The following is a 24,370-nucleotide window of genomic DNA, read 5'->3' on the forward strand; positions in this document are numbered from 1 at the left end:
CTAAACGCAGAATTTATGGAAGATCAAGTTTATTTTCAATGCAAAAACTATGAAAATATACAACGAATAGAAAAAAAGAATACGTAACCGAATACAAAACAGTGTTGTTCACTCTGTAACACTAACAGATACAAGCATTCATTTAGTTCAGAAACTTCAGGTATTGTAATGTGGTCACTCAAATTCACATTCACGAACACTAAAAAGAGATGAAATCAAAGCTGGTTTAGTTGAGAAACAGGTCGAGATCTTATCTCCGGAGGTAAGAGGACAGCGTCGATGGCATGGACGACACCGTTGGAGACACTGCCATCAGCAGCGCCAGGCAGCACCTTGGCATTGTTGACTTTGATTGCATCTGGAAAGGGTTTGCATGCCATTACTTCAAAAGTCTTGTGCAAGACAAATGAAATCATGTACGGATGAAAGAAGAGAGAATGGAAAACTGGTTTGGAATGAAAAATGTTTACCTGAGGATGCACATACTTTTATGAGTTAGGTTATTTGATTTCTTTATGCAGTGAACACCATTTTCAAAACACAGTTAGCTATAACTGGAAACAACCGTTAGATTTCAGCGACTTGCCTTCAGTCACAGCAATGCTGAGGTCTTTGCCGCCGAGGGTGGTAAGGGTGCTGACGGAGGACAATCCAGCGCTGCAGTAGGTGTTCTTAACCACGTGGTACAGCAACACTTCTGTTCATACAAATTAAAAAGAATTGGTGAATAGTGGCCTTTGATGCTCACTGGCATAACAGCAAAAGATAGTAAAATACATCTATGTAACAAAAGGTGAGGAAGGAATCCTTCCTAGACCAACAGAAAGATTAGTTGAAAGTTAAACTAAAGGAATAAAAATAAAAGCAGAAAATAAGCGGGATAGCGTTTGGTCAAGAAACAAGGTTATCTGCTATGATTGTTTTTGGGTGTTACATAATCGTAACTATTAAATACCAGTAAGTGCTGTCTTGTTTTTTAGTAGATTATCCAAAGCTCCTGGAGGTAGTTGCTCAAAAGCCTTGTCTGTTGGAGCAAAGACTGTGTACGGTCCCTCTGCTGTAAACACGAGACAGCGAAATTCATCCTTTATTCAAGGCAATGGAAGATTTGTGCCTCATTTTCTTTTTTCACACAATATATATTTGTACATTTGCAAGTCACATTCAAGGCAAACGAGGGTCAATAACACATGCGATCTTTCCATTATAAAGTTGACATCAGACCGGTCAAAAAGAAAATAATTTAAAGACCAAGTCTTTCAAAAAGGATGCTTGGAAAAATTACTGTTGAGACAAAAAAAAATTCAGAAAAGAAGTCTTTACTTGAACTGAGTTAGCTCAGTTATGGAAGCATTGAGACTAATCACTCTAATCATCAATTACTGTAGAATCTTCGCGAAGTGTGGCGTTCGGAGTGGTGCTTACCCGAAGTGCTGCATCTAGGCCAGCCACGCCCACAGCCAGCTTGAGGTCCTGGAACACTGGACAGGCGGCGATGGCGTCGACTACCGTTCCGGCAGGTGGCAGCATCACCCGACTGATCTCGTGTAACACCCCATTCGAGGCCAGCTTGTCCACGTTGTTGAGATCAATGGGCGAGCACTGAACTGTGACCTTAGACCAAATATGTCAACTAAACATTAAACTCTCTGTGCCTGATAACACTTTTATGTCAAGAAGTTCGCATTTTCAAAAACTTGTTTTAACAGCCGATTATAGGTATTCTGTTTAAATGGTATACATTTTTTTTCTTTAGGGTAGTGGACAAGGTGCAAGAGAAAGTAAAATGAAAGTAAAATGTGGTATTTAAAAAAAACAAACTAAAACCGAAACTAAAGTTAGTCAAGACCGAGGAAGCAGGACGGTAACAGCAAAGTGTCGCGCGCCCTCGAGTAAAGCCTTTGCACCCGACATTTTTTTAAATCTTTCTAAACACATTTTTAATCCTTTGTAGCGTTTCGGGAAGAACTACAGCTTCTTCACTTACAACACTGTTCGGGTAGATGTTGAGTCTCACTTCCTGTCCCTCCAGGGTAGGCACCAGAAGTTCGTTCTTGAGGTCTGACGACAAGACTTTGCCGTTGAGCACGTGGTACTTGAGAATCTTTGTCAAGATCGTGATGTTGCTCGTCGCTTCCTTCTCCCAGTCGGGCATCGCCGCAAAAGCAGCGTCGGTGGGTGCGAAGAGTGTGAAAGGGCCTGAAAACAAGCGGCAAATAATGTTGTTCCAGAAACTCTATGCAAGCTTTCAGATGTTCTAAGTTTTAGCAAGGCCTAACCGCTGAATATTTCAAACAGGGAGTATAAAACTAACCTTGAGCGAATCAATCAGCTGGTATATTTATGTAATTTTCAGAAATAATTTCGCGTTTGGACGTAAAACCATTCAAATCATGGTTTACGACAGAGTGGTCACTTCAGAAGGAGATTTATTTTTTAATCGCAGAAACATAATCTCAGCATGTTGGATCATCATTTGCTACTTTCTCACAATAACCTAAATGCTTACAATTTGCCAGAAAGGCTAAACCGAGAAATCTATAAAACTTTTTATTTCTATTTCTGACACGTGTAGATGTCTGAGATGGCCTTGGACTGGCTGTTATCATGTGACGAGAGAAAAAAGAAATAACCTGGCAGCCACATGTGCCTCTGAATACTTGTTTACGTTGAAAACTAGCATGTGACTTGCCCTTTGAGCCACCACGGATGCAGATTGCGTGGGAAGTAAAGCTACAGGGGAGGTAATTAATCATCGTTACAAATCTAAAAAAACAGACTCGACTGGTTTCTGATTATTAAGACTTTAAAGATATTTAAGCGGTAAATTCAGTCCCATATGAAGGCCTTTTTTAACAATGAAAAAGCAACCGTTTAACCACAATCAAAATGGAGAAAATGTGCAGTTTGCTTTTAAAAGACGTGCAGATGCAGTTACCTACCTTTTGATGATAGGGCATCTGCAAGCTTGGCCTTAACGACACTGTCGTACAAGGCATTCAGACCAAGGCTTTTGACAAGTTCAGGTAATGTCGGAGCATTGTACGTTTTATCGGCTTCTGTCATTTGAATCGAGAAGAAGTGCACCCCGTTATTCAATGCGGCTGCTGCGGCCAGACTAGCCACACAAGTGAACAACAATAAACTGAACAGAGCCGCCATGTCAAACTGTATATTCACCTGCACAGAAATAGTACCGTGGGTAACATTTCAATTATAATACCGCCTTACATTTAGCTCAGTATATCAAATGAAAACATCAAATGACAGATTAAAGACTACTGTTGCCGTGCTTGGTTCGCTAAGGGACCATGAGCCAAGAATGAAAAATAAGCTTTGGTCAAAATATGACAAATAGCAAGAAAACTGCCTTCATTGCATACGTACATCTTCGAAATTTTATTCTTTTCATCAGTACAAGCAAAACAGATTATGCAACTCTTCCCTTCTAAATACGAAGAACCAAGTAGAAATGTAGCCTCTAGAAATAATCTCAATGGCCAGGCTAAATGCACATTAAACAAAACAAAACAAAACAAAACAAAAATAAAAAATGTTAAAAGTACTAAAGACTGCGACAGCGATTCAAATCGTCAGTGCAGCTTTCTTGTCACATAGGCCAGCAATTTATGCCAAAAGAAGTTCAGAAAAAAGGACTTTCGATGAGCCTTCAATGAACACGTTTGCTCAAAAATAATTGGTATTCGCTGTTCACATGTATCCATGTATCCCATAGTATGTGCCGGTAGGTATGATCTGTCTGTTGAATAGTTTCTCGCTGGCAGATTTCACGTTACATGTGAACAAGCTACCAAACACATACGCTTAACAAACAAACACTAAACTCTTACCATAATTCCCAAACTGACCATGCTTCATGTTGCTAGGCACTGACATGCTTAGGTACATGCACGAGACTTACCTGATGAAGTCTGCAGCGCGTTGTGTGCCCGTCCGTCACCCACGACAGTCTCGCCAGCAGTGAACTCCCGTTTCAGGGTGGTTTGATTTATAAGAGCGGACTCCCTCGCCACTCTACCCACTCCCCCAGGCCCGCATCCGCGCGTGCTGACCCAGAAAAATTAAGGCGCCATAGCATGTTGTCACGAGTTCTGCTCGAGCGCTGAAAACAAGCCATCCGGCAATGTGCAAAGAAAGGAAGGGAGGGGCTGGGAGGAGACGGCCGGGGAGCCGCATGGTGTCTAGACTCTAGAGGAATAGCCTGGACAAACATGGTTTGATTATCTGTCTTTTGTGGAATCAAGGCCCGATTGAACATGTTTCTAATTTTAAACGGTTTTAGCCCCCTTTTTTAAATGAATGAAAACAGTTTTATAAAAAGGCCCTCGTAAAGGCAAAAATTAGCTGTGAGCGTTCTGGTGAGGGTTATAATGATAAATGCTAAAGTTGGGTGCGAAGCGTTATAGACAACAAAATAAATAAAATTTGGGCATGGTTCTTGAGGGATTTGAGATATAAGTGTCTGTGTGTGTGTGTTGGTGGGTGGGTGTAAGGCTTGCTGGTCACAAATAGTAGTTATTCATGAAAAAAGCGTGACAGCTCACGTTGCTTCACATCTGTTGAAGGTCTGTGCGAGTTTCTGACTTATTTTGTTTGTTTGTAAGTTCAAAATTAATCTTTACGAAAGAGAATCAAACTGGGTCACGCCATCACTGTTTCATAAACATGTTTCATAAGCCCGCGTCGCGTGACTGCCATATGCCCCCATATAAACCCCCTTTCCCCCCGCCCCCAACACACACCCCCTGCCAGTAGGGAAGAACGACATCTTTTCATGAAAGAGAAATGGGTCACGTGCTATCACTGTTTCATAACATGAAAGTCCCGTGTCACATGACTCGACATAACCAGGTCAACTCCCCCCCCCCTACACACACACACTCCTCCCTCCAGTGGCTGTAGCAGACGCAGCAGACATGCATGCTCGGCATGAAGACCCGAAGCACTGACTGTCCCGTGTTTTCATCGAAACTCATTCACCGGAGCGGAAAGTTCGTGCTTCGGGTTAGAATGTGCTTGCCTGTTCGCGCTCGTGGACTAAGCAAATTTCCCCTAAAATATCAAAATGGCGACGTCGCAATAATGCATAATAAAGACACAGTTTTATTAATCCGTAAGGGCAATTATAGATACGATTTATGTGTTCATGTCAATGTACAGCTAAGTGTACATGCATATACATGTTAACTACAGTGAATGAGGCTCCTACTAGCTACACTTCTATATCAACAGTAGGTACAGTTAGTACAATGCATCAGATCACTTCAGGCTAACATCATGGCCAGTAGAACTGATCCAATGTATGGCATTTGGAGTTGTGACGATTCGTTTTGCGCGGAGGCATCGCGTATATGCGACTAGAACGCAAAAGCTATAGAACTCACATCTCACATGCCAAAACAAGATCAGGAATAGTGAGGATTCTTGATGGTTTCCTAAGGATTTAGTGATTACTTAAGACTGCTAAGACCCTCTACTTGGTTCCGGTGATCTTTGAACAGATATTAACAAGAGAGGCAAGACTGTTCCTGTTTTCTATGGAGAGGTTTTAGAGCAAAGAGATGAGAACGAAAAAGTGATGAGACTTAACGAAGGACCGATAGAACTGAACGAGACTGACAAAAAACGACCTGAGTTCCCGTAGGAGGTGCATGCATTGCTGGTTTCAACTGAGGATCATGTCAATGTTGATGAAACGTGCAAGCTGGTTATCTAATAGTACATAAATAAGAGTGATTATCTCGATGACCTTGCCATGGAAAGTACTGTTGACTACATCAATCTCCATCTAATTAGCATAGTCTACACCGTTTCCAGCTTTATAGGAAAACTGGCTTTGGTCAAGATATAATATCAAGATATAAATAGCAGTAATAACCTAAGTCTGACAACTTTTTCAAGTGTATTCCTACTATGTAAGAGCCAATGGACTGACGTCGTTGAGTTGACGGCCTAGGCCTAGGGGTTTTTGGTACATGCACAAAGTGGGAAAGTTACCAGATATCGGGAATATGACCAGAACATACAAAGAGTTGGAACAGATGTAAATATACGCTAGTTATTTGCACAGTAGAGTGCGGTCACGTATTTCATTGGACCAAGAGCCTTTTTAACATTTACGCGTCTCAGTAGAGTTGTGACAGGGGCAATCACCAGCCCGTGCTGTATATTCTCTAAGCTGTACCTCTGTCCATAGACGTTATACCCTATAACGTCTATGCTCTGTCTAAGCTCTTTGCAAAGTACGTGTATCTATGCACTATCCTCACGTCAATGTTGTTGACCTCTTGCTGTGCATGGTGATGTTGATACTTGGATGTGCATAGGTGGATTAATTGCTGTCTGCCAAAACCAACGCTTAGTCTCTTGCGAAGTTCTCCACTGTTAGTCTCGGCGAGCCTAAACAAAGAATGTGACTAAGCCGGAAGCTTTGTACAATCATGCCTCGTTTTAGTAGTTAAGTGGGGGAAAAAAAAATCGTCTGCCAGTGCCAGCAGTCCAGTAATACAAGTTCATGGTTGATAGGTGTTTATCCCGAGAACGGAAATGAGTATTCAACCAGATTTGAAGAAAAAGCACCTTGCACCAAGCTTTATCCAACCAGCATATAAACAAATTTAACAATACTTTTTTTTAACAAGACGTAAGAATGAGTTATGAATAATTTTTTTTTAAAAAAGCGTGTTTTTCTCTCTCAACACACACACATACACACACACGTCATGCCGGGAATAGTGCTTTAGGTCAAAGTAATTACAGATGCGTACCACTGGCACCGGATCGCACGAAGCAATATATGCCATCACCTAAACTATTTAATCAAACTATTGATCTAAATTTACAGTTCAGTGAGAAGTCTGAGTCATTCTGGCGCAGGATCCACTCAAAACAAACCTGTCCACGAACTATCGTAAAGAGTCTAGACATCGCAAGGGAGGCTACTCGTTTTTAAAGTCAATGCAAAAAGTTGGACGAGTCTTTACCGGTAAATGCATCACTAGTGAGCTCTAATTTTTATTTCTGTTCCACACGCGTGAAAAATATCAGGACTGACTTCTTTTAATGATCCTTTTGTCTATTTTAAGACATGAAGCTCAAATGATAGTTTCGAATCCTTTGTTTCCGTCATTTATTCCGTTTCGCACAGTGCGCCATCTTACGAGTCAAACGCCAGTCCAAGAGGTGGTACAATGAGAACAGGAAGAACAAGAATACTGTTTATTATCGCTCAGAACAACGCATCATGGACAAGGAACAATCCGGTTTAAGATGTGGTTATTTACTTATTCAGGTGAGTGGCTGTTTCCTTTACATTGTAGTCTCAAAGTTTGAGTTTTGTTTTTCTCTCTGTTGTTTCGTCTGCACTTCTGAATCGTGGCGTACTGTCTTCTCTCATTCGTGCCCACAGATCGTTTGTGTACGCTAGTGCATCTTTAAAACAGCCTGTTCTGTTCGTGAAGCAGATAACTAATAAATGCTTCAGTCGATCCATTCAGACTAAAGTTTTAAAACTATGTTTTAAAACTAGTAATATTAATTATGATCATAGCATAAAGCCAAAACAAACAGTGTGAGTAACAAGAATTAACAAAGAATCCCACCCACCCGCCATCCCAAACGACGGCAGACCTACATCATAACCTCCCCCATTACCTCCAGTCGAGATAAAATACACATTGTGTCATAATGTCACAGTCTACAGATGAGTGAATAGAAAGTAGATGAACGCATAGGAAGTATTTTATCTTTTTTTTTCAGTTTCAACTACTGGAGAGAGTAGTAGTAACAGGGAAAGAATAATTTTTGCAAAATTTTATCAATAAACAAAAAGCAGCATTTGACAAATATGCTGACATGGGTGAATGACATAGATAAGAATGTTTTATCTATCAGCAATACTTGTCAGCTTATTTGGCATGTCAGGCAGAATGCACTGTAAAACTACATATAGCTAGCTATACACAAGAATTGTGCCTGATACTCAATAGTGTGCAGTTATATGTAACTTGTAAATAGTGAAATATCAGCTACATGAGTATGGAGAGAATTTTAAGGATGGAATTTGTAGATGTATATAAGTTAAGGCCCAATTCATTATAAGGGAAGCAATTGTAAATGATATACATACAGATTATGTGATAAATTATTTGATTAGTATATAATGGCAATGTTCATCCCTGGCATTAGGCTTTAAAGGAGCACAGACATTTCACAAACTGAAAACCACACGTTAAAATACACAGATGTGTCCACTGTATAAAAGACTGTTATTTATGCATTGGTCTCTTTAGTCACACATGCACAGCTGTCAAAGCTAAGCAATCATACAGTAATGCTGGGAGGCACCATCAATGGTCAACTCTGACTGAAGTAGGCCTCATTAGTGTATGATGCAAAAGTTTGTTTTAGTTTGTATTGATAGTCATATAATAATCTTATAATATCTTATAAAATCTTATATAATATAAGGATCTTGGGCTTTGACTTTCATCTGTACTTCCCTTCTTTAAAAGCTATTGTGAAGTGTTTTCATATGACTGTTATGTCTCCCAAACCTTGTTAATATTTCTTGTATGAACCACTCCCATGGTATGTGTATTTTCCTTCTTGTATGTGTGTGCAGTGTTCTGATAAGTATAATCTTAGTAAGATTAGAGGCAGGAACTAAATAAGGAAGAGTGAATCGTGAAGTCCACCAGCCTGCTTAGTTATGCCATTATGCCAGTTTCCACTCATGAATTGAAGTTGGTTATTGATGTCTGTAGAAGGCATTCCTAATTCTAAAATTGAAACAAAGGTCTGAAATGACAACAGATGTCAAAAATGTTTTTAAAATTTAACTGCTTATCCAAGAATTAGTTGATTAATTAGTTCATTTCAGCAGTATCAAATTATCTGCAAATAATTAATGTAAACAGGAGTGTAAATTGATTTTCTTCTGTGGAAGAAATTACTCTTTAAGACAAGATTTACCACTTGTACAACAGAAAGAGATCGTAAACAGGAAGATCGTTATTAAGATCATTATGATCAATAGAAAATGGTTTCACTATAGCAGTTTTAAAAATAGGAATTTTTTCTTGAGAGTGGAAGAATCTCCAGAACAGTATCTTGCACAGCTTTACCCAATCAGTAGAAAAGAATTTAGCACCCCAATAGTCCTTTAAAATGGCAATCTTGATTCCAGCATAACCAAAGTTCATGAGATATTTTCTAGCTACTAAGTCCATTGCATTATATATTCTTATTTATTTGTCGGTGGGAATTAAAATACAATGGGCGATATCTTGCTGACTTAATTCCTGATAACAGTGACATGGCTGTGGAAAAAAGTTTGTATGATTAGAAGGGTGGTGAAAGAATGCTATTTGAGCTTGCTTATTATTTTTTTTGCTGATTGTCTGATTCAAGGCTGTTAGTTGTTTTTCTCTGCCACACAGTCACATGTGCAGATGTCATCTGACCAGAAATGTACTGATAACATCACATTTGTCAAGAAAATATTTTCTGTGATGCTGGCAACACATGTGTTGGCCTCATGAACAAATGCTTATAACAAAGCGAACTTCATTAAAAGGCCTAGCATTGATGATATGAAATATATGTACAAGCATTTATAAACTAGTGAGCTTTTCTAAACTAGTGAGGTGCTCTGTGTGTGTGAATATATGCATGGGTACACATGTATGATTGTGAGAGAGAGAAGCTTCATTATTCTCACACTGGTTTACCCAATCATTAGAAAAATGTTACTGTTTTAAAAACAAATTTAGCTGTATTTTATTGTGGCACTATGCAGGATTCATACAGAGTTTTAAATGTCTGAAAAAATTAGACATAGAATTTGAAAGTGTTCCTTCATGGTCTACATCAGACGCACACATACAGGGCAAAAGTTGCAGATGGTTTTTTTTAATTATTACCTGCCTTTTAGTGGTAGTTTGTAATCTGGTATTGTCCCCTCAATTTTTAAAACTGCCATAGTGAAAGCATTGCCTAAAAAAGAAAGTTAACCTTGTCTTCCTTTTGAGATTGATACCAGTTCTGGCAAGATGAAGCATTGTATTGATGATATAACATGCTAGATGATTTCTATCTTGTTAATGATAAAACTAAGGCCCTAAGGATGCACTTCTGGTTGTATACACAAAAACTTATCAGTGAGAACTCATATGATCTTTGATATTTCCTTACTGGTTCAGTGTCACTTATAGTTTCATGTTTGTCATGCCTGTCGCCAGGTTTTTGCAGCCATTTATTATATTATTTCCCTTTTTTACAGCTGACACCATTAAAACACTGATTTGTGCCCTTGTCCTGTCCAAACACATTTATGTTGGTTCTCTTCTCACTGGGAGACTTAAGAATACGAGTCCTCTCGATAGACTTCAGAATTTAGCATGTTGTGAGAGTGAGGAATTGTAACTCTGCTACACTCCTTCTGATTCATTGTACTGGCTGCCCTTGCAAGTGGATGTGGAGTACAAACTATCCCTGATCTCTCACAGTTTGTTTCACCACAAGATTTTTGCGATATATATCTCTGATATTCTGCCAAAATGTATACCCCAATCAATACCTTAACTCTTTCTCTGATCACATTTTCTCAACATCTCCAAGGTTTGGTGAGCAGACCTTTTGCTATGGTACTCCAAAATTGTGGAATTCTTCATATGACCTTTGTTTGCCACACATTTCTTTGAAGATGTACTTATTCTTTGTGTGTGCGTGCATGCACCTTTCATGTAAATTTTATATATATATGATGTAGACTGTGTACTCAGTATGTATTATCATTTAAAATGAAATAAATTTGTTTCCAGAACCAGAAAAAGAAATGGAAAGCTCGCTGGTTTGTTCTATGTGAGGATAGGTTGTGTTGTCATCACAAATACAACAAGTCGGTTTTGCTCAACACTCTTCACCTCTCAGGTTGTGCAGTGACCTCGCCCTGCAATGACTTGCCTGACACAAGTCACCAGGTGAACATTAGATCTTTAAAAATAATAAGAATTGTTTCTGTTGAGTGTAGTTATATATATATTATGTATGTGCTTGCTTGCATGCATGTGTGTGCATTATTTAGGATTTGGGTGTGTATCTATAGATACATTGCTGACAAATGACTAAATTTATTAATCACAATGGGCAGTTATAACTTGGTAAGTGTGCAAAGCTATGAAAAACAAAGGAAAAAAATTACTAGTTACAAGGCAGGTCATTATACTTTCATTTCCACAAATCTGCATTTTTAATTTTATTATTAATGAGCACAGGGGCCCTTGCAGTTATTTTGTGTGTACTCTTTAATGCTAATGTTGATGTTTTGTTGCAATTATTGAATGGTAGCATTTTATTGTTTGAAGTTTGTTGTAAAAGGAGGTGTACAACTATATTTTTCTGGCAGATTATGTAGTGTCTTTAAACCATCCATCTAAAATCAATTAAGAAAAAAAAGGTTCTTACCATCATTTTACCTACTGCATTTTCTCCACACCCACACAGCATGCATGTTTGAGTGTATGCACTCACTAATAGAAGATAATGACAAGAGACAGTGGCACTGAATAAATGCTGTTTGTACAATCTGTTTATAGTATTCCAGAGTGTATTATGTCAGGTTTGAAGTAGTGCAAAATATTAGTTTGATTTTGCTAAAATCCTTAATTCTAATAATTTTTGGTTTAGATGTTCTCAGTTTTCTTCCCCTCTTAATAATAATAAATTTGAAAAATGAACTCCAAGTTTGTGAAAGTTTACAGCACTCTGTTTTAGAGTCTTTTGAAGATCTGCACTCCAGATGGGGAAGAGATCTACTTTCAGTCTGGTGGGTCTGAGGATCGTGATGGCTGGGCTCACGCTTTAGGAGCAGTCATTCGATCATTAACTACATCACATCAGGTATGACTAGGTACAGGCATGAAAAGGACTTATAGTCTGCTTCAGCAGTTAAATTTGGTGTGCTTCAGGTGAGCATAGGTACAAGTCAATGTTAACATGATTTAACAAAATCAATAAAAACAAATATTGTCTGTAGGCAGTCTAAAAATATTTCCAAACTTAGAATTTAGCTGCAGCTTCTAAGATGATGTTAAGGATGTCCATTTAGACTTCAATAATAGCAGTCACACTGAGCAGCTTGAAATAACTGAACAGATTTACTTCCTCCATGTTTTGTCTTTGATGACAAGGTCTCTCTCTAATAATGCTGCGTTACCCTGGTAATAAAGGTTTCATCACAGTCTTGCAAGGTTAAACGGTTTACCTTTAAAGATTTATTTGTAAAAAAAATTTCATGTTTATCGGGAGAGCGGAAGACAAATATGTCTTTATGACATATGATGTTGGGGAGGAGTTATTTAATGTGATTTCTGAACTGGAGAAGAGAGTAGGGGAGGAGCAGCATGGGAGCGAATTGGATGACTTTGTGATTGAGGAAAATGCTGTTTTATCCCTTTTTCGACGGGTGAATGTGAGGAAAGCATGTGGCCCTGATAATATTTGTGGAAGAGTGTTGAAAAACTGTGCGACTCAGCTGTCTGGTGTTTTTACTCAGTTGTTCTCTTGGTCGGTAAAAGTGAGTACTGTACCAAATATCTGGAAAAAATCCATCATTTGTCCTGTTCCTAAAACCAGAAACCCGATTGAACTAAATGATTACAGGCCCGTGGCATTGACCTCTATTGTTATGAAATGCTTCGAACGCATCATCCTTCGCACACTTCTCTCACAGACACAACAACACCTCGATCCCTTTCAATTTGCATACAAACAGCACAGATCCACTGACGATGCCACACTCACTCTTCTGCACAATGCATACTCTCACTTAGACAGGTCTGGCTCCTATGTACACATTCTTTTTATTGATTTCTCTTCTGCATTTAATACTATACAGCCTCATCTGTTAGCTCTGAAACTTCTTAAACTTGATGTCAGCCCCAAACTCATCCTATGGATTGTTAACTTTCTGGTAAAACGTTCCCAGACAGTCTGTTTCCAGCATGCACTCTCCTCTTCCAGAAATACATCTGTTGGGAGCCCTCAGGGTACATGTCTCTCGCCTGTAATCTTCACCCTCTATACCAATGACTGTCGTGGCACTGATTCATCTCTCTTGATTAAATACTCTGATGATACTGCTCTCCTAGACCTCTCAAACTCACACTCTGCCTATGTTGATGCAGTAGATAAATTTCATAAATGGTGCACAGAAAACTATCTTGATCTAAATGTAAAGAAAACAAAAGAGCTGGTGATTGATTTCAGACGCAAGAGCACTGTTATCCCTGACCTCTATATTGATGGTGCCAAGGTTGAACGGGTTGATCAGTACAAATATTTAGGAACTGTGATTGACGACAAACTCACTTTTAACACCAATACTGAGGTTATTCATAAGAAATGTCAATCTAGATTGTACTGTCTACAAAAACTCCGTTCCCTGGATGTCAACAAAAAGGTTTTAAGTGCTTTTTATAGATGTTTTCTTGAGTCTGTGTTGACATTTGGATTTTTATGTTGGTATGGAGGATTGAGAGCTAGTAATAGGAATGTGTTAGATAGAGTTGTGCGTGTGAGTGGGAAGGTGATTGGGGAGAAGCAGGAGTGTCTGAGTGAGTTGTATGAGAGGCGAGTAGTACGGAAAGCGAGAGCGATTGTGAAAGATAGAACACATGTTTTAGCTCAGTACTATAACCTTCTTCCGTCCAAGAGACGTTTTATTGTTCCCAGAGCTTCCACTGCCCGTTCTCGGAGTAGTTTTATACACAAGTCTGTTGTCTTACTGAATAAGTGTTGGAAGGATTTGTGAGTGTGAGGGTGTGGGTGTGTGGTTTTGGGAATATAGTTTTAGTGTTGTTTCTTATTTAGTTGAGTATTTACATGGACTGTAGGTGTTTGTGTGATATGATAGTTTGAATGGAATTAAGTTGTTATTAAGATTTTATTATAAGTTTTATTATAAGCCAGTTGTTTTACCACGTCTTGTAATTTCTCCTAGTGAGATAATAAAGTTAAATTGAAATTGAAATTGAAATTGAAATATATCTAATAAATAGTATGTGTACAGAACACCAAGACTGTATTTCATTATTACTAATTGTTTATAGCTCGTAAACTTTAGTTTTTACTTGTTTATTCATACACATGAATTTTGTTAGAACAAAACAATAGCTAGTATTCTGATCTTGACCTTTAACTTTACCTTAATGCTTTTTTCTTAAATTCGACTTGTGTGGTATGTATTTTCAGATTTCCCAGGATAAAATGCCTTTTCAAGACTTCAGGACCTATGCCAATGTCAGGTAAGACTGCTGAAAGGTGTCATAGGTATTTCTCCCCTTGTCATGCTTTAATACTGTGAGCTAAAAGTACCAACTGTAGAGAACCATTATGATGATATTCACCATTTTCGAATTCTAATTCTGGGTTTTGTTGATTTCTTTGGTTTTGAGAGCAGAATTAGTGTTTATCTATGTTTAATAAAGGCATAGCTCGACTACCCCTATTGGCAAAAAATATTACTTTTTGACCTTCAGTGTTGCACATAAGAGGAAATATAAAACATATTGTGAGTTTGCATAGATTTTAAAACATATGGCTTTCAGTGTACTTTTCAGCTGCTTTGTAATGTTTTCTACATTAGACATGTCCAATTTGAAATGTAACTGTAATTAAGGGCTCAAATGATCAACTTAATCTGAATGGTCAATGATTACATGGGAAATGTGCTCAGTTACAAAATTAAAAATCTACAGAAAAAAAACAACAGAACAGGTGCCAGTCACAAGGAAAGTGGTGCATCATAGCAAAACACACAGAAGCATGTAATCTTAATTTAAAACCTACAGCATCACACACTCACCCATGCACACAACTGACAGCTTATCTATTGTTGAGCAGCTACTCCATTACTTCTGCATAACTTAACATTTGCCTAAACTGAATAAAACAAGCTCTCCTACTAGTAGATGTTCTGGTATGCTATGTCCCTTTAACAGTCAGCAATGTGGTATCATCTGAGATATTAACCAGACAGCTTATCTCCTTAGTTTTTCTGCAGCTGTCTGTATAAATAGACATCAATCCTGCAGAGATCCAGTGCTTGTAATAAAATTATCAAAACAATGACCATTTGCATAAACTTTTTGATCATCAAGTCAAATTATCCAATATCCACAAAGCCAGTTAGTGTTCAGAAATCAGTCTTAGAAAGTAAACTTGTAAGTACTGTATTGACGGAACTAAAGATCAGCAAAAAGCTTCATTTTTCCTTTTGCTTTTCCAGCAAAAAGGAGTCTTGCATATGCCTATGACTTTTCAATTAATTTTGGAACAATCAGAGCTGTGTGCATGTATCTCTTCCTAGTATATCACATTTGCATGTTGTCCATTTACTGACACTTGACTAAACAGGATTAATCATTCCAGACTTGAAATGCTTCTACTTTCATCATTTTTTAACTATAACATTATTTTATAAAAGGAAAACTACAGAGGTTAACATTTTGACCACTTTATTCCATTCATAGAAATGCATGCTTGTGAATTTAAGGTTTATATGGTACCATTACCAAACTGATTATTTCAGGCTTAGAATCATCATTTTGACAGCATTGCCTTAGAAAACTTGTCTGAGTAGTTTTGTGGTTTTTATATTTTTTTCAAATGATTTATCAATTTTTTTTAATGCAATGAAAAAAAAAACTTTTTAATTTAATCTGTCCTGAGAATCCTACTAAATAGTTGTAAAGTAATTTTGTGATTGTGTTATACGGCATTCCAGTGAAATCATTGGAGCCCTTCAGGACCCTGACGCAGGCATAGCTACATCTAATCATCTGCGGTGTGGAATCCTGTACAAAAACTGCTTTAAAGGTAGCTCATTTTTCTTTTAGTCCCCATGTGTGCTTTTATAAAGGGTAAAGGAGTGTGTGTGAGAGAGAAACAAAAATGAAAAGGGAGACAATTGAATAAAATTTAGTATTTAGTGAACATAGTATTAATTAGTCCTGATGCACTGAAATGCCTGTTCAATAAGGTCCAAAACTTTGCTGCTAACCACAGCTGGACATGGGGTTTGAAAATTTCCTGCTTAAGAAATGTCTCCTTCAAGGAACTACTGCATTCAAAGGCAGTCCTGAGCTGTAGTCACTGCATCTATGCTGATGGCATTCATCATCTTCTTAATGTGTGAACAAAATGAACTCTTTGTTTTGATACCAATATTATAGTGTCTGTATGTTTATATTTTTGCTTTGTAAAGCACTTTAAGCTATCTTTTGATGTTGGGATAAAGCGCTATATAAATTTATTATTATTTGATCAGTTCTCTTAGAAACTGTCATTTTAGAAGGCTTGAACAAAACATAGGATGATTAGGGAGATGTTTGATCAAGAAAAAAATGACATTAATCAAGGGGAGGATCAGAAGCCATATTTGTATTGCCAAGGGGCTGGATTCAGTTAGAGTGGATAGATGAAGCATTTCTTGCGAACTGTTTGGATGGGGTAGGTGGGGTAAAATTGTAACTTGCAGCTGCTCTTGTGTTTGCAGGCAGTGACATTGTTGACTGGCTGCTGCGTTGGTCATTAGTACGCAACCGTGACAACGGGTGTGCCATGGCCCAGACCTTGTTACGACTTGGCCATTTCCAGCAGGTATCACTGAAGGATGGTTCCACAGTGAGCCCCAAGTTTTCAGATACCGACCGACTTTACAGATTTGTAAGTGAATTTCCCTTAGCTCATGTTATTTGTGTTGCATGATCATGGACATGGACACACTATATTTGATTACTGATTATTTTAAGCTCAGAAAGGAGAACACACTTCTACATTAAAAAAACTACATATAAATTGCTATAAAGTTATTATAGAGTATGTTTGAATGTTGGGGTATTTCATCCTCTTAGCCCCTTAGTTCTGCAAAAACTATTTTTTTACATGGAATATAGTTTAAAAATAACATAAAACAAAGGAACTGCTTACATAATTAATACTTAATAAATATAATACTAAGTATTCTTTAGAAGTATCTTTTTTAAATATAATATTAATCTTTGAACTCATTAATTCACTTTCAGGATTGATTTAGTACCACAATTTTGTTTTTATTAAAGTTAGAAACATTGTTTTCTTTTTGAAACAAAAGTTTATTATGTCTCCTATTTCATGCAGACTTCCATAAATCTGAGTTCAAAACGGAACAGCTTCTATGACAGCACAGACAGTGATTCCAGCTCCTCTGATGAAGAGGATGAAGATGCTGGTGATGTTGCAAGACCAAAGAAAGGACGAGTGCTAAAGCAAGCATTCCTAGCTAAAAAGGTCTGTGACATGTCATCTTCAGAGCTTTCATAAGCAGTGTTTATCATATGATGTTTAGCACAGCCTAGCAGTACAGGCCATCAGACAGTAATAAACTGATAGTAGTAGTTTAGTTCATTCCTTGTTACTCCTCGAGGAGCATAGGGTTGCAACAACACCTCTCCAACGAACCCAGTTTTTGTCAGCCCCTTTCATTTGGGCCTATGTGGTTCCAACGTCCTTTGCCTCGCTCTCTTGTTCTTTTCCAAGTTTGCTTTGGTCTCCCAACTCGCCTCTTCCCCTGAGGGTTCTAGTCAAGTGCCTGCCTGGCAATGGTGTCAGCTGGTTTGTGCATGTGTGTCCTGTCCAGCCCCATTTGTGCTTTTTGATGTCTTGGCTAGTGGCATTCTGCTTGCCTCTTTTCCATTAGCAGCTGTTGGAGATCTTTTCAGGCCATCTTATTCCCAGAATACAATGTAGGCATCGGTTGGTAAAGGTCTGGAGCTGAACAAATTGATAAAACATTTTTTTTTTTTTAGTTTAGCACAAAAGATATATTACAGATTTGTTCGTCTTTGCATTAATCTTTTTTTGGGGATGGGGGGTGAATGCACTTTTTTTTAACCTCATTTCAAACTTATGACATTGGTGCAACCTGTATGAGAGCTTTAAGCACAGAGTAAGGAGGTGTTAACGTAATATTGAACCTTCCTTTGAAACATTGTAGGAAATAACAAACCATATCAATATGTTATGCTTTCTTATTTTATTTTTATTCATTTATTTATTTTGGTCATTTTCATGTTTAATCAGTTATGCTTAATCTGGCATTTTTGAGAGTAGGTAAAGATTTATATGTGAATTATCTATTTCTAGCAGCTGGTTGATATGGCTGGGGAGAATTTGGTTGAAATGAGCAAACAGTCTTTTCCAAAAATGTACTTTTGCAGAAAATTGTAATAAAGCACCAATGATCCACCAGAAACAGTTTATTTTAAAAATGTACTTAATTTTTTTTTTCAATTCACAGTTAAAAGGTCATTATAGAGCACAAACAGTCAGTCATAAGTCATGCTCGAGATGTAATATAGATGATGTTTATTTAGTGAAATGCATTCCTAAACATTTTTTGGGTCATTTCTTCGAGGTGGGCTGCAATACAGAAAATCTTAATGTGGAGGGTTTGCTGTACTAATAATGGAATTTATATAGCATGATTTCCTTTGTGAAGAAGTGCTCAAGATTTTCCCCTGTTTTCAAAATAGTGAAGACTGTGATGTCCAAAAGCTTGTACTTGTGAATGGAACTTCTTCTTTTTTTCAGATCTGAGAAATTAGCATATTTTAATGGAGTAGACAGCAGTGTGTGATTCATTATGATACAATGTCTCCTTGCAGAAAAATCTGCGCAAAGGTTGGCGTGTTGTGAAAGTTACCCTGCAAGATTCCCCTAAGGGTCTGCAATACTACAGAGCAATATATGCTGCAGTAAGATTTACGTCTTAACACCTCCTTGGAGAATAATGTAGGAAAGATATAGCAGTAAACTGTTTCACTAGACAACAAGGGAGATCTAGCTGCATTACCATTACAAATGCAGAAATGGCCTAATGTTGAAAAGAATATCCATGTCATCCTCATGTTGGCTCAACAAAGAATTAGGTAAACTGATCATGGAAATTATTTCATCATTGAGTTGCAGTAGTGGCTAGAAGGTCATAAACCAGAGGCTTGAGAAGAGATTGTTTAAAGAGAAAAGATAAAGTTGTGAATGATTTGATGAGGATGGCCAGGTCATGAGAGAAGGTGGACATTAAGATAGTTAAAAAAAAAAAAAAACAAAATTGGGATGGGTACATTTTTGTTCATGAGCAAAACATCTTTGTATTGTTTGTTCCTGTGTAATAATTAAGTCATGAATTGAGAAATAAAATTCACAATTGACTTTTGAGATTTAGTGATGACAGAGATGAAATACTCGAATGTTCCTAAGGATATCTCATCTGTTGACAGTGCATAGATGATAAGTTCCCTTTCAAGATGGCCCTTTTGGAAGGGGCGGTGGTAACAGAGGCTATCAAGCTGTCTAGCAAAGGTAAGGCATAAAAATTACTTTTAAATATATAATATATTTTTTAATTTCATTACGGTTCCCAGGGCCTCCAGCAGAAAGTTGGTGCTTGAATATAGAAGTGTCTGCATACCTAGCTTTCTCTTGTAGTTTCACCATTCTCAGAGCATCTACATGTACACTCAACATCAAGGAGTGGGAGTGTTTGTCACCTTGATGTCAAAGTGAATTTGTGTGCATGTGTGAACTCGAGAGTATCAGGCAAACAATGACTCTTAGCACATAGACCATTTAAACGAATAAAGATGAAACAGCAGTTTCCAAACTGCAAACAATATTCCTTTACTGGACTTGGTGCTTCGGAATCGATGTAGAGGCATAGCACTGTTACAAACATTGACCTCGTACTGATCTTGTGACACACACCAAATCTTTGCTTTAGATTCCAGTCTTCAAGTGTTGGTGATAGTAAGAAAAACTTAGTCTTTGTCTGCCAGAAACCATGCTAAGCAATACCCAAGAAGACCAGTTAATTACTTGAAAGCTTGCTGTCCTTTTTTTTCCCCTAGTCCAAACTAGAAAGTTAACTTGCATGTCATGTCTAAATTTGTTAAGGGCCAAATGTTTACAAAAGGAAACTCATTCATATTCCTTTTGAACAGGTGCCACAACAAAATCTCCAAGCTATCGTCTGTGTTTACGTCTTCCAAAGGGAAAGACTATTACTTTTCAGATGAAAGATGAGCAAGAAAAACAAGAGTGGTTGTCCTTGCTTCAGCAAACAAGTCAGATGGCCGACACACCAATGTAAACAATTTGAAACAGAGAAAAGAATTTTTAGGATGTTTCATGTCAGTATGTCACTTTTTACTAAACCTCACCATTTTATTTTTGTAACTTTTTGTTTCTAATCCCTTCTGTTCTTAGAGGTAAAACAGTGAAAAGAGACAACTATATTTTTCTGTATAGTTGTTCAGTGCCTTTCTAAATTGGGAGTCTAAAGGAGCCACTTCTTCCTATCAGGATCATGCTTGTTTCCAGGCACACAATAGAGACAAGTAAATTACAAAGCAAAGGTTATCCAAAGACTGCTTCGTTGAAATATCAGGGTACTTTGTTCATGAACCAGGATACAGAGCCTGGTGGTTAGTGTTCTCAACTATCAGCTGATGTTTTTCCAGTTGAAAGTCTAGTCAAGCTTTGTAATTGGAAAATTGCCTCATTTCACCCAGCAGAAATGAGCTGTTGGTGAGGAAGAAAAAGTTTAGGTTGTCTTCCATTTGCCATGGTTAATCACTTCTTTTCAAAGCCTCTACTGCCATCAGCCAGTGCGATACTTTGGCCTGTTTAAGTTCATGAACAATATCAGCAATAACTAATACGCATTAACAAAATACAGTCATCACTGAATTGTTATAAGTAATAACAAAAGGTCTCTGGGTGTGTTTCCTGCTTGCCATCTAATTCTTAGAGGCAATCTGATCAAAGACAAAAGATACTTTAATGTATAAAACCAAATTTGAGAGGAATATAATTGCACTGCTCAATATTAGGTTAATTATTGTATTGGAATGTAGTGTCTCTATTCAGAGTGTTTTTGAACAAGTCTGACCTCTCTGAAACTCAGAAGGAAAGAAAAAAAACCATTTTTGTAGCATCGGTCAAGTTATGTCAGTCCTGGGAAGAAAATACACAAAAGGCAGTTTCAGATCATTTTGCTTGAAAGGATTGGATTCTTTCTTCCCCCACTCCCCTCTCCTTTTTAATATTGTTATCTCTTGCTATTGTTATTCTGAAATCACGTCACAGGAGACTTTCTGAAAATGTAAAATAAAATGAAGCACACATTGAAAATGAACGTTTTAAGCATTTGTGGCTGTTTAAATTGAAAGTGTCTCCTCACAATGTTTGAAAAGTGTAACTTCCAAATTTTAAAATACTACAATAATTAATTTTTTCTATGTACTTTTTATGAATAATACTATATTGAAAGTTGTTGACACTGGTCTGTTCCTTGGTGCCTCAAAAAAAGTTTTATTAAAGAGCAAGTGTATTTTGATAGCATTAACAGATTTTTTTTTTCTTTTACAATAAGAAAACACTTTGTCATTGATGAAATGTGAGTTTTGGGAAAATACAGAAGATTTATCCAGATGTGTTCATCTTTTTTTTTGATTTTTAAAACCAGTATTGTTTTTGTATTAAGAATTGGAGGTTTATCAATTTATTATTTATATGGAATAAATTTGGGACATGTTCAGGGTTTCAGTACTGGATACTGAACATACCGCCTGGGGAGGGGATGATGAAATTTTTTGGTGTGTTTTTCCTCCTTAATTGTAATAAACACTTGTGCACATAGATATTGCTTTCTTGTGTTTCACAATGCTTTGCATTTTTGCACAATCATGCTTTCATTAAATGTGCCTCGTGAGAAGTATACATGTAGGATTTAAACAATTTTGGGGCAGGGTGATTACTGTTTACCGCTACTTGCAGGTTGGTGTCAATTTATGCTTTAAGACGCAATCGTCTTAAGGCTGAGGACTATTTTCACTGCTTGGCATCTTTGTGGAAAATTTTATGTGGTGCCGAGATAAATATCAGACAAGATAATATATTTGTGAAGGATTGACTCAAGCGTAAGGAAGGGAGATGGGAACTGTTTTTAGGCCGAGTCAGCAACTAAGGCTGTATCATAGCAAAGCAGCCAACCATATGGAGAACAAGCACTGTTTTCCTGAACTGAGCCCATCCTCATTGTATTGGTGGCAGGTGCTAATCGTGCCACCGGACCACCTGCTCAAGTGTGAGGGAGCAGGACTGCTTTTACAAAAAAAAAAAATGTGTACTTCTGTAGCATTGAATTTGTGACCTGCTAGACCTTATTTTATAAGGGGAAAAGTTAGGATGTTTAGCATACATTTGTTACCAAATGATTTGGAGAGTCTCAAATATTACAAATCATGTTTTCTCTTGTCATGTTGAAAGTTGGCCATTACATACATTCAAGATGAGTGCTTGCACTTACTGTGATATTTCCAGAAAATGCTCTTCATATTAGCATCCTTGTGACTACTTTTTAAAAGAGATTAAGATGGTTCAAAGCCAATGTGGCTTTATATTTGTGAATGTGTGAACTGTACCATTGGGATTCCTCACAACTGGCCATGGAAGAGACAAAGTATCTGAACTGCAAGAAAGCAGATACCAAAGGTTGATGCAGATACCAAAGGTTGATCCTGTAAATCATCTGATATTGAAAATTGTAAGATGGACTTTTTTTTTTTAATTTCAATTTACTTTGAAACAGTAGCAGTTGTAAATAAGCAGACATCTGTTTAAGATCATTTGCTTCTGAAGAGATTATTTTTTTAAAAATTGTGCTTATAAGAGACTGGGTTTAAATTCTGCAAGCAAATCGTAAAATTGTGATTGCCTTTGTGATTTTTATTTTTTTAAATTCTAAATGTTTCTTGCATTATAATAGAGCTCTTCTAGAAGCTTATGCTGGTACTTTGTCGTCCAATAGAGACAAAACAGTCTAGCAAAACAAAAGGCTCTATTCTCATTTGATATTTATTACCAGAGCCCTGCTTTTCAGTTGCTGAGTTGTAACTTATTCTTTTTTCTCTTGCACTCCTTTCCTCCTCTTTTCTCTTTCTCTCTATTCTTTGATAGAACTAGGTCAGAAAGTTCAGTGACATGCTGATGGGGGGCATTATGTGGTACAGATTGTTTATGCTGCTGGGGGTATTATAAAGAGCTTTCAAGTGATTTTGACATCGCTAATGACACAACATTCCAGAGTATGGCTGTATTAAAGTGTTTTGCTTGAATGTTCTGCAATGTTGTATTTTGTAAGCTCACAGATTGTTATTGCCAGCCTCACCAGCTATGTAGTTCTTAGATCAATATGCCCAGAGCTGTCACAACCGTCTTTACCAGCTGTGTTTAAGAATGTCTTTGTCTTACACAGAATGTTTAGGTTCCAAAGTGATTGATGTGACATTTTCACTGTTTGCAGACAGTTCTTTGAGATAGTATGATTACATGCTGTGTGTCATCTCTACTTTGGTGGAGAGATCTACTTGCTTGTGACATTTTAGTTATCGCGCTTTTATCTTCTAATGCTGATGGGATATATCGTGGTCATTGCCGTCATCGTTTAAATTTGAGCATTTTAATGATATGCTTAAAATATGAATTTCCAGTTTTTGGTGCCATGATTTAAAGCACCTAGTTTTGAGAAGAGAGAGAACAAGAGTGTGTTTGTGAGGGAGAAAGTGAGGTGAACAGGTTTTTAGTAAAATTTGTGTTGACATGCTGCATTTAAGAGTTTTTCATCCCACATAATGCACTGTGCTTTGCTTGTCACTCCCAGTTGTTCTTATAAGCATTTGAAGTCACATAATACTGATTATTGAAGTTTTTTCTTCGGGTGTATATATATACCTTAGTTTCTTTTTTCTCCTTCAAGCATATATATGAACTATACTACTAACATATTTTTTGACTACTTGATCTTTATTCCCTCCCCTGTGTTACTCGTAATTTATTCCCTCCCCTGTATAACTATTGTCATAGTCTACTTGTCTCAAAAATACATCTTTTTTAGCTACAGTCTTATGAAGAATAAGTTGTTTCTGTATGTAAATTTTTTTTTGTTTGTTTTTTATTATGACAGAACATTCTTTTCATTACAGTAATATCCCTGGAAAAATAAAACATGAACTGTTTTGGGTTTTTTAAAAATAATAGACCAGTTGTGTTGAAGTGAACTACTCTAATGAAAAGAAAACCCTTCCATGCAGTTGCCATAATGAAAAAAGGAGCAATATATCAGTCTGACAAGCCTTTATTGTTATTTAAAGCTTTGTGTGCATGTGTTGACAACATTAGTGTTACACCTGATTTACAAGACTAGTAGGGTGTAATTAAACCTTAAGTATTTTTGACGCTCAATGAT

At 37.3% G+C, this 24,370-nt stretch overlaps 2 protein-coding genes across 4 annotated transcripts; one reads left to right on the forward strand and one right to left on the reverse strand.

Moving 5' to 3' along the window:
- Nucleotides 1-12: 12 nt before the first annotated feature.
- Nucleotides 13-4,076, reverse strand: LOC112571941 (transforming growth factor-beta-induced protein ig-h3-like). Of its 2 annotated transcripts, none has more exons than XM_025251362.1 (7): nucleotides 3,923-4,076; nucleotides 2,943-3,180; nucleotides 1,988-2,199; nucleotides 1,426-1,614; nucleotides 956-1,058; nucleotides 587-697; nucleotides 13-358 (listed from the first exon to the last, which is right to left on the reverse strand). In XM_025251362.1, exons 2-7 carry the CDS (start codon nucleotides 3,160-3,162, stop codon nucleotides 216-218), a joined length of 978 nt encoding a protein of 325 aa, XP_025107147.1. In that variant the 5' UTR covers nucleotides 3,163-3,180; nucleotides 3,923-4,076; the 3' UTR covers nucleotides 13-215. The 2 variants fall into 2 exon arrangements, with proteins under 2 accessions (XP_025107147.1, XP_025107148.1); XM_025251363.1 differs by having other exon boundaries at nucleotides 2,943-3,176; nucleotides 3,921-4,065.
- Nucleotides 4,077-6,896: 2,820 nt separating this feature from the next.
- Nucleotides 6,897-24,319, forward strand: LOC112571940 (pleckstrin-like). 2 transcript variants are annotated; one of them, XM_025251360.1, is made up of 11 exons: nucleotides 6,897-7,006; nucleotides 7,169-7,312; nucleotides 10,845-11,003; nucleotides 11,797-11,922; nucleotides 14,275-14,327; nucleotides 15,809-15,900; nucleotides 16,580-16,749; nucleotides 17,203-17,352; nucleotides 18,729-18,818; nucleotides 19,344-19,425; nucleotides 20,064-24,319. In XM_025251360.1, the coding sequence occupies exons 2-11, from the start codon at nucleotides 7,265-7,267 to the stop codon at nucleotides 20,210-20,212; spliced, it is 1,119 nt and encodes a 372-aa protein (XP_025107145.1). In that variant the 5' UTR covers nucleotides 6,897-7,006; nucleotides 7,169-7,264; the 3' UTR covers nucleotides 20,213-24,319. The 2 variants fall into 2 exon arrangements, with proteins under 2 accessions (XP_025107145.1, XP_025107146.1); XM_025251361.1 differs by having other exon boundaries at nucleotides 6,988-7,021.
- The last annotated feature ends 51 nt before the right edge of the window (nucleotides 24,320-24,370 follow it).

The sequence above is a fragment of the Pomacea canaliculata genome, linkage group LG9 (genome assembly GCF_003073045.1).
Source record: "Pomacea canaliculata isolate SZHN2017 linkage group LG9, ASM307304v1, whole genome shotgun sequence".
Taxonomy (NCBI): Eukaryota; Metazoa; Mollusca; class Gastropoda; order Architaenioglossa; family Ampullariidae; genus Pomacea; species Pomacea canaliculata.